The following is a 10,759-nucleotide window of genomic DNA, read 5'->3' as shown; positions in this document are numbered from 1 at the left end:
AGACTTCATCAGCCTTTTGGGGATAACGTATCAAGGTCCTTTTTTTTTTTCGTAAAGATTTATTTCTTTATTTCTCTCCCCGCTCCCCCAGTTGTCTGTTCTCTGTGTCTATTTGCTGCATGTTCTTTGTCTGCTTCTGTTGTTTTCAGCAGGATGGGAATCTGTGTTTCTTTTTTATTGCATCATCTTGTTATGTCAGCTCTCTGTGTATGCGGCGTCATTCCTGGGCAGGCTGCACTTTCTTTCATGCTGGGCAGCTCTCCTTACGGGGCGCACTCCTTGCACGTGGGGCTCCCCTGTGCAGTAGGGCACTCCTTGCATACATCAGCACTGCACATGGGCCAGCTCCACACGGGTCAAGGAGGCCTGGGGTTTGAACCGTGGACCTCCCATGTGGTAGACAGATGCTCTAACCACTGGGCCAAGTCCGCTTCCCTCAATGTCCTTTTAAAGCATCATTTTGCAATAATGCCCCAATGTCTCCCCCCACTCCCACACACCATGAGAAATAACCACACAATTAATAGTGTCATCATAAAAACGGAGGTGAGGGTGGTCAACCATCACACCAGGGAACCAAAAAAGTCTACAGCTGCAAGCAGGAGAATTCCATCCATCAGCCATCCCTGGGTGAACAACCTGCCTGCCAGGATGAGCACCAAGTAGAGGGCCCACCTTGGAGGGGACTCGCTTCCCCAGCAGCCCTGCTCAGAGAGGGGGCCTCACTGGAGAAGTCTGGATACTGCTGTGATTGTAGGGGAGGTAAGGTAGGAGCAGCGCCTCGTGGAAGACCACACCCACCAGTTCCTCGAGACCTTCCAAGATGCTATGTGTTGAACTGTGTCCCACCAAAAGATGTGTCCAAGTTCTAACCCCTGTCCTCTGACTGTCACCTTACTTGGAAATGGAGTCTCTGAAGATATGCTGCGTTAAGAGGAGGCACAACTGGATTAGGGTGAGCCCTAAATCCAATTGGAGTGATGCATCTACAAGCCAAGGAAGCCCAGAATTGCCAGCAAACACCGGAAGCTGGAAGAGTCAAGGATGGATGCCTTGACCTTGACTTTGGACTTCTGGCCTTCAGAACTGGGATAAATTTCTGTTGCTTTAAGCCACCCAGTTTGTGGTACTTGGTTGCAGCAGGCCCAGGAATCTGAGAGAGAGACCAGGTTGGAGCGGCAACAGGTGAATGAGCTTCTATTTCTGGCTTTAATTCACCAGGCATTAAGTCATCCTGGATTTATCACAGAAAGCTTAAGCCAGGCCAGAAATAAGCAATAATAAGCCAGCAGTCTTTGACATGATTGCTTGTCTATTCTCTGGAGATACCCCAAGATTTTCCAAAAGCAATTAGGGCTCAGTATTTTCTAACTGAAGGTGTGGCTTCCACATAGCAGCCCACAAATGCAAATACAAAAATATCAGGTTACCCCTGGCACCATTTCCTTTCTGAGCTCTTTTCCAAGTCACCAGGGTCCAAGTACCTCCCACGGCACCCCCCACCCTCCCCTCAAAGCCTGTGCCTCCGTTCCTCCTCACTAAAAGCCACTCAGTTCACCTCCATCTCAGAAAATATCCAAACTGCATGCGTGCATCCTTCATGTCTAAAGGGTTTTTTTTTAAGATTTTATTTATCTCCTCCCCACCCCTCGCTGTTGTCTGCTCTCCATCCATTCACTGTGTGTTCTTCTGGGTTTTTACTTAATAGCCTTGAGGACCAAGGGCCCACCAAGGACTTGAAGGTCACTCTTGGTCGCCGCTTCCAACAAGACCAGTGGTGAGGCTGGCTCCCACCAGGCGGAGCCCTGGAATTTTACATCAGGCAGGAGGATCCAGCTTTTCCACAGATGATTCAGCTGCAGTTGTCAAAAACACAAACGTGAGCCAAGCATCTCCAGTGCAGAGGGTCAGGGGGCACAGCTGGCAAGCGCCAGGGCTCCTTCCATCATCCGCTATGGAGAGGAGAGATAAAGCAGCCCCGCCGCCCGGCAGACAGGGTACAGGACAGGAGGGGGAAAGCCAACAAGGCAGTGGAGGCGAGAAGCAGCCCAGGGTTCACTCCGCAGCACCCACAGGCGGAATGCGGGCGGCGTAAAGAGCTGCCCCCTGAGGGGGTCTCCCGAGGGGTCTTCTCTTTTCTGCAGAGGCCTTAGCAAGTCAGGGCCGCAGAGCTCCCCTCCCCAGTGGGTCTGGGGACAAGGGGACCAAGAGCCCCTCCCACAACCTCCCACCTCCTCAGAGAGCCCTTCTCAGGAAACTGAAGAAGGTGAAAACAGTGACTCAGGAAAAGCTGGTGTTTTCATCCAAAGCAAAGGAGCAGGACAATAAACAGGCAAATAGGCCAAAAAGAGGAAAGGGGGGGAACCACCTTTCCAGAGAGAACAGAATCCCGGGGCCCCAAGGGCATGGCTAATAGACTTTAAACAGAAGCACATGAGTAAACGCTCAACCCTGGGAAACAGCCCGGGGCCCTGTTTCCAGAATCCAGCAGATCTCCGGGTAAAGTCACCAAGGACCCACCCACTGGCCCCTCCCTGCACACCTGAGGGAGGGGCCTCCTCCCACACATCACAGTAACAAGCAGACTGCTGTGCCCAAGTGGGTCTCTGGACTGACCTGGCCTAATATAACCCCTGACAATCTGCTTTTTTCAACCAACCAAATCACCATTCGTTTAAATTACCGCAATGTTTTGTTTTAAGGAGATAATGGGAATTGAACCCAGGACCTCGTACATCTGAAGCAAGCACTCAACCACTAAGCAACATCCACTCCCCAATGAGAGCTGTTTTTTTGTTTTCGTTTGTTTGTTTTAGGAGGTGCTGGGGATTGAACCCAGGACTTCATACATGGGAAGCAGGTGCTCAACTACCTGAGCTACATTCGCTCCCCCACAGTGACTTGATTTTTAAGATGTATTTATTTATTTCTACACACACCCCCACCCCCGCCTCGTTGTTTTGCACTTGCTGTCTGCCTTCTGTGTCCCTTTGCTATGTGTTCTTCTGTGTCTGCTTGTCTTCTCTTTAGGTGGCACCAGGAACCAATCCTGGGACCTTCTGGAGTGGGAGAGGCGATCATTCTCTTGTGCCACCTCAGCTCCCTAATTTGCTGCATCTCCTATTGTCTCTCCTCTGTGTCTCTATTTGTTGTGTCATCTTGCTGTGCCAGCTCTCTGCGCAGGCAAGCATTCCACACTGTGCAGGCCAGTTTGCCTTCTCCAGGAGGCCCCGGGGAATCGAACACTGTACTTCCTATATGGCAGGCGGGAGTCTGATCGCTTGAGCCACATTCCCTTTCCCCACAGTGATTTTTTAAATTTGCATTTATAAGACAAAAAATGTAGAACTGCAACAGGACAGAGAAACACAGAAAATCACAAAGGAAGCTGCCCATAGCGTCTGTTTTCCCTAGAAAGGAGAAATTATTGTATATGTATACAGACAGACACACACACTACTTTTTTCACTGACAGTCAACATTCTTTGTGAACTAGCAAATCAAATTCTGCTGAAACCCTGAAAAAGAAAGAGAAGAAGTAAAAATGAAAGAAAGAGAGCCACAACTGTGTATATACTTCTGGAAGGGGCTAACCAATTCTTAGTACTTTTACTTTAAAATTTCATACAGTCATCACCAAAAGACGGCCAGAACCTGACCAAGCCAACAGAGCGCTGTGGGTCAGTTATCTAGAACATAGATCCCGGAGAACAGAATGTCAAAAATTAAATATAGAGCTGAAGCTCCTTCAGGCTTTTTTTGGTTCTTGATCCTCTTGTCCCTTTTAATTTTGTCAACAGTTGCCTTAAAAAAATTTTTTTTAAATATGCCCTTCACTCCGAAAGAAGGCCAAAACCTCTTCGAGGAGGGAGAAGGAGGGGTGACATTTGAAAGGAACATCCTCAGGGTGATAGAGGCAACTCTCTGTGGCGATCTGGAAAGAAGATTAACGACGTTCCACGTGGAAGTTCGACAGGTACTATCTTGCCAGAGTTTGATAAATAATATCTATTTTGGTCTCAACACCTCCGAAGAGAAGGCTTCCGGATCCTTCATGCCCCAGGCTGGGCCGATCGACTTTCCAGGGGATGGCAGCACGCTGGAAAATGGGTTTTACCTAAAAGAAAAGAGCTAACGTCAGTGTCTTCCATCAAAGCCCGGTGCCAACCTAGCGGTCTCCACCTGCAGTCCAAACGGCCATCCCTCCCACCCTCTCCTCCCCTCCAACCCTGCCACACAGGCTGTCTTCACAGCCCTTGAAAACTCACTCCCCAACCCCAGGACCTTTGAACATAGTGCCTGGAAGGGGCACTCCACCAGGCAGCTCCGTGCCTTCCTTTAGCTCCCGACCCAGCCTCCTTCACTAACTCCCCACCCAAGCCCCTAGCACACAGCCTCTTTCCTCCTTGTATCTCTCCTTCCTAGCATGTCTACTGGATTTACTCCAGGGCTGGCAAACCTGGTCTGAAAAGAGCCAGAAAGCTAGTATTTTCCTCTTGGTGGGCCACATGGTATGTGTGGCAAACTACCCAACCCCACCTTTGGGCTGTGAAAGCTGCCACAGACAACAGCAGCGAACACCTGAGTGTGGCTGTGTTCCAAGTCACCTTCGTTTATGGAGACTGAAATTTGCATTTTATCATTCTTATGTGTCATGAAATACTTCTCTTGATTCTTTCCAACCATTAAAAAATGTAAAAGTCATTCTTAGCCAGTCCGCCATACAAAAGCAGGCGGCAGGCCACATGTGGCCCGTGGGCCGTGGCTTGCAGCATTAGCTGTTTCACCTTGTGACTCTTGTTTAGACTGGAAGCTCCTTGAAGGCAGAAACTTGCCTGAGCTTGCTTTAAGCCCCAGCCACAATATCGGGACAATAGAGGGGGAGCAAGGAATACCTGCAGAATGAAAGTTTATACTAAATCCATTTGTGACATCCCATCTAAAGGGACTTAGAAAACGAAAATCCAAGAAGTGAGAGGAGCCACCCTAACATACTGACGCCTGGTCATGGGCGTTATTTAACCACACGTGAAAATAACGAGGGTTTACTAGAGTTCATACAATAATAGTATTTTCTAAATAATAGTATTATCCCAAATTTAAATATCATCCTAATAAATAGGTAACTATTTCTTAGAAAATACACTTTTATGTGTTTACAGGAAAGGGCCCAGTAACTCTCCCTCAAATAGTTCAGAAAAAAAAAAAATTACACGCACACACACACACAGAGCAATGATGAAGCAAATGAGTAAAATGTTAACAATAGGAAAATCTGAGTAAAGAGTAGAAGGGTGTTCCCTCCGTGTACTATTTTTATTTTTGTAACTTTTTTAAGTTTGAAATAAGTTCCAAATAAAAAGTTTTTTTAGAGGAAAAATTTTTTTCAAAGGTAAGGGTCTCCTCATACTGGCCCCAGAGGTACCCCCATCAGCAGACCAGAGGAAGGAAAATGTCAGCCCCCAGCAGCCCCGGCCCAGCTCCGTGGCCTGCTCTTTTAAACTCTGTGGCTTGGGGCATGGGGGAGCCAATCCCCACTGACTAACCCCTACCCCCACCACATAGATGAAGAGTCCGGGGCCTCAATGGCTCAGGCTCTCACGGGGTCTGCCTCCACAGCCAGGCCATCCGCTGCAACCTCCTGCCAGTTCTGCACAGAGGACGGGGCTGGGGGTAGGGGCGAGGTGGGCAGCCGGGAAGGAGCGGCCTGATTTTCAACTACCAAAGCCAGGATGGGACCACAGTGAAAGAAACCAGATTCCCGCAGCTGCAATCCAGCAGGCGTGCCTGTGAATTAAAGCAGACCACAGAAGATGTGGCAAAGGCAGACACTGGCATTAGCTGGGGCAGGGCCGGGCAGTGCTGAAAATCTACCTCCAAGGGTCCCCCTGTGCTGTTCCTCCAGTGACATGGCATCTACAGACATGCCGGGGGCATGCGGGGCAGGGGGGGGGTCCTCCACCAGGTCCTCTGCCCCCACGGCATCCCACAGGTGTAGCATTTCACCCCTCATGCCCAGGAGAATAAACGTACACTGATACACATGGAGGGTGCAGAGATGGGGTCCCACTAACCACCCAGCACCAAGAAACCTCCAGGGGTACACCGGGGTAAAAGAAAGTAGGGATAGGGAAGCGGACTTGGCCCAGTGGTTAGGGCGTCTGTCTACCACACAGGAGGTCTGCGGTTCAAACCCCGGGCCTCCTTGACCGTGTGGAGCTGGCCCACGCTCAGTGCTGATGCGCGCAAGGAGTGCCATGCCACACAGGGGTGTCCCCCGCGTAGGGGAGCCCCACACACAAGGAGTGCGCCCTGTAAGGAGAGTCGCCCAGTGCAAAAGAAAGTGCAGCCTGCCCAGGAATGGTGCTGCACACACAGAAAACTGATGCAGCAAAATGACACAACAAAAAGAAACACAGATTCCCGTGACGCTGACAACAACAGAAGCAGACAAAGAACACGCAGCAAATAGACACAGAGAATAGACAACTGGGGCGGGGGGAAAGGGGAGAGAAATATATAAATAAATCTTTTTTTTAAAAAAAAGATTTATTTGGAAAAAAAAAAAAAAGAAAGCAGGGATATTCCCATGAGATGGGGGACAGTCGCCAGCACCGAGCCCAGGCCCCGGCCCCAGCTCCTTTGGCCTCTGCTCTCCGGAAGGACACGAGACATCTCAAGTCTGAGCAGACTGTTGGTTTGACTTTCAGGCTCTCGCAGCGTGAACGTGACCCTGGAAGCCCCAGGGACAGCAGACACGGGAACGGGGTGGCCGGGGGCTGGACAGGGCAGGAGGATGGCTGTAGAGTGCGGGCTCTTCCCTGGCGGCCGGATCACTTCTCACCCGGAAGCTCTGCGGTTGTCCCCCGAGGCCCCGGGAAGCAGAGGCCGGGGCTGCCCTCGGCAATCCCAATCAGCACAATCCTCCGCATCTTCCCAAGTGCCAGGACTTCTTCCCGGGGCCCTCCCTGCCCGGTAGCCACTCTGGGCTTGCTGACCACCTTTCAGAGCGTCTCCCTCTTCTCCCGGAGGGAGGGGTGGACCCACGTTTAGTTCCTGCCTTCGTTTCCAAGACCTGTTGGCGCAAAGTACCACACACCGGGTGGCTTAGAACAGGGACTTATCGTCTCACAGTTCCAGGGTCCAGAAGTCTGAAATCAAGGGGTCAGTGGGGCCAGGTTCCCTCTGAAACCTTCCCGGCGTCTTCCAGCAGTGGCCGGCGACGGTGGCATTCTTGGCTTGCGGCTGCAGCACGTGAACCTCTGCCTCCAGCCTCACGGGCTCTCCCGTCTCTCCCCTCTGTCTGCCTGTGTCCAGTTCCCCGCCCCCAGTCATACACGGTGAGGCCCACCCTCACCCACTCCAGCCTCATCTTTTTTTTTTTCAATTTCTCTCCCCTTCCCCATCTCCCCCATTGTCTACTCTCTGTGCCTATTTACTGCATATTCTTCTGTGTTCTCCTGTATTCTTCTCAGCGGCACCCAGAATCCATGTCTCTTTTCGTTGCGTCATCTTGCTGCGTCAGCTCTTCGTGTATGTGGCACCACTTCTGGGCAGGCTGTACTTTTTTCGCGCTGGGTGGCTCTCCTTAAGGGGCGCACTCCTTGCACATGGGGCCCCCTATGGGGGGACACCCGTGTGGCTTGGCACTCCTTGCGTGCATCAGCACTGCACGTGGGCCAGCTCATCACGTGCGTCAGAAGGCCCTGGGTTTGAACCTTGGACCTCCCATGTGGTAGGTGGACGCCCTATCCTTTGGGCCAAATCCGCTTCCCTCTGGCCTCGTCTTAACTGCTCACATCTTCCAAGACCCTGCACTTGTCTTTGCCGGAACAGGTCAACCCATAATAGTCCCTGTGATCCAGGCTTATTCCTTTCCAATTTCAAACTGTCCTGTGCAACCACGTGGGGCTGTAACAGTCCCAGAGAAGGAGCGTCAACATGTTCAGACCTGTCCCCCCTTTGACAAGAAGCCTGTCTGTTGGTGTGAAAGAACCCTAATGGGGACAAACTCCTACCCAGCATCGTGGCCCCTGTCGCTGCTGCCCGGGGAGCCAGCAGCTGACAGCTCAGGTGGCCAGCGGCCAGATGCCGGGAACGCAGCCATCCAGGACACCTAGAAGAGGCTCAGCGGCCACAGGAACCAAGGACAGAGAAGCCAGAGGGAGAACGCAGGCTGTGCGTGTGCCCGAGTGGAGAGACAGGAGGACCACACCAGCACGGGGCCAGGGGAGCCCCACGCAGTTCCACCAGTGAAGTCCCGGCACACCAGACAGAACTGGGAAATGCGGCTTGCTTTTGCAAAAGTACTACTAGTTGGATGATCCCTGCTGTTTTTCCTTTTTGGCCTACCCGAAAATGTAGGTGGGAAACTCAATCAGTCAGATGAATTGAGTAATAAATTTCCATTTTCACAAATTCCTGTTCACATAAGTTCCATCCTCACGGACACAGTTAATCTGTTTACATCTTTAAAGTTTTAATGTGACCTATCTTAGAATAGAACACTTCATTGAGAATTGTCTGATATTGTTTTTCTTTTTCTTTTTTTTTAGGAGGTACCAGGAATCAAACCTCATATATGGGAAGCAGGTGCCCAACCACTTGAGCCACATCTGCTCTCCAACCAATACTGCTTTTCAAAGAAACAGCAATGCTCCATGAAATGCCCATTTTTAATACGAAAGCTATACATCCTGCCAAGAGTGCTGACAGATCTTTATTCACACTAATAAAGGAATGAATTCTGATGCCCGGGCACCCATGGTGGGGCCAGGACGGGGGTGGCCTGGTGGTCAGCAGCTGCCCTCTGATAACCTCCAGGCCTCTGCAGCCCATGACGCCCAACATTTCCTGATCCACCAACCATGCAGCAGTCCACATGCTGGTAAAGTCAGGAATTTGGCCTCCAAAAAGAGGTCTGGTCTTTGTCCCAGCTCCTGAGGGCAACCTCTAAATCCAGGAAATTTCCTGAGTGATAGGAGCATCCTTGTTATTCATTGTGCGCCCCCCCCCCCATCACCACCACACCTGATGGCTTATGCTAATGAGATGACTCAGGTGAGGCCAATCACAGGATGACGTCAGGGTGGGGGTCACAGGCCAGAAAGACCAACCCTGCATTAGGAGATTGGGGTTTTGCACCAGACCCCAAGGGAGGGGAGAGAAGGGGGCTGGAGACTGAGTTCAGCCACAGAGGCAGTGACTCCACAGTCAAGCCTACATAAGGAAACTCCAAAAGAGCTCTGGACATGACGCTCAGGCGAGCTTCCCTGATTGGGGATACACATCGATGCACCAGGAAGGTGTCAAGTCCTGACTCTAAGGCGAGAAGATGCTGGAAGTATCACCTTTGGGGCCCTCTAAGACCCGGGCCTACATATCTCTTCTTTTGGCTCCTTCTTATATGTATCCTCTTTGCTCTTAAAAACAAACAAAACAAACGGTAATCACAAGTATAGAACTCTGCTGAGTCGCTCTAGCAAATTACTGAACCCAAGGAGGTAGTGGAAACCCCTGTAATTGCACAGCCAGTTGATCAGAAGTGAGAGTGGTCCTGGGAGACCCCTGAACTTGTGTCTGGTGTCTGAAACTAGGGCAGTCTTGTGAGGACAGTGCCCTTAGCCTGTGAAATCTGACCTAAGTCTGCGTTGTTAGCATCAGGGATGATTGCACTGGTGCTCCCAACGATGCAACCACCCATCCTCAGAAAATGCCAGGAAGCAGGGCAGGGCATAAGGACCTTCTGGCCAAACCCTTCAGGCACCGTAGGTGCAAGCAGCCACAAGGAGTCCTGGCCTCGTGTTTAACAATGGCCTATGGTTTCCATGGGGACTCTGAGCCAGCGGCCTGCATCTAGGATAAGCAAACAAAGTCTGCTTTCTCCTCCTCCCAGCCTACCCTCCAGGGGCCTCTTGCTGCAAACAGCCATAGGCCCTCTGTTCCAAAGACGAGATGCCAGGCACCATCCCCAGCGTTGGGCTGGAAATCTCATCGGTTTCTAATTATATCCCCACAGGAATCTATCACAAGAGGGTGGGATGCAGGCGTTTCCAGAATGCTAGTCTGCACCCCCAGAGGGCCACACCTTTTGCAAACACAGGAAAAGATCTCCCTCCTGCCGGGGGAGACAGGGTGGGCAGGAGCAGTTTGTTCTCCCAGCAGCAAACCTGGGAGCTGCCCTTGTCACAGCCGCCGCAGGCTGCAAGACCAATAGGAGGACCAGCCAGCATCTGCCTCGCCTTGGGGAAGGCCTAGAGGGTGGAAGAAAAGTTTCCTGTAATAAACCAGGGATACCCAGAGGCCCAAAACATCCCCCGCAACTGCGCGCTGGGCCAGCCAAGCACAAAACAAGTACAACAGAAATACAAATGCCTGCAGAAATTTGGAACCGTTTCAAAACCACAGGATTCTCCATATTCCACTTCACCATCATTTCTCCCTTCTAATTAGCCTTTCTTAAGTACAGAGCTGGAAACTCATTTCTACAGACTTTCCCCCCCACCGCATCTGGTCCTAAATGCTAGAGGTCTTGTTTCATGAATTATATACCATTTCTTTTGGATGGAAGCATAGAGGCCTGTCAACAGAAGCCTGGCTGTGTGTGCTTTCTCCTTCCAAATTTCCCACCAGGCTAAAAACTTCTGGAAAACAAGCAAAGCTGATATGTACAGGCCCTAAGACACAAGATGTTATCAGAGAACTGCATGCATAATAGTAAGAAGCAGGTTACTGTCTTGGTGCCCAAAACATGATTTTC

General features: G+C 51.0%; 1 protein-coding gene across 1 annotated transcript in view; it reads right to left on the bottom strand.

The window, feature by feature from the left end:
* Positions 1 to 3,572: 3,572 nt before the first annotated feature.
* The window catches only part of FAM174B (family with sequence similarity 174 member B), a 36,400-nt gene continuing 29,213 nt past the window's right edge, over positions 3,573 to 10,759 (bottom strand). Inside the window, exon 4 of the mRNA XM_071212609.1 lies at positions 3,573 to 4,117. Coding sequence (XP_071068710.1) covers positions 4,114 to 4,117 — 4 coding nt within the window. The 3' untranslated portion in view covers positions 3,573 to 4,113. The remainder of the gene's footprint in view (positions 4,118 to 10,759) is intronic.

Source organism: Dasypus novemcinctus, chromosome 3, assembly GCF_030445035.2.
Source record: "Dasypus novemcinctus isolate mDasNov1 chromosome 3, mDasNov1.1.hap2, whole genome shotgun sequence".
In the NCBI taxonomy this organism is placed as follows: domain Eukaryota; kingdom Metazoa; phylum Chordata; class Mammalia; order Cingulata; family Dasypodidae; genus Dasypus; species Dasypus novemcinctus.
The sequence above is the reverse complement of the archived record's forward strand: the minus strand, read 5'-3'. Positions and strand labels throughout refer to the sequence as shown.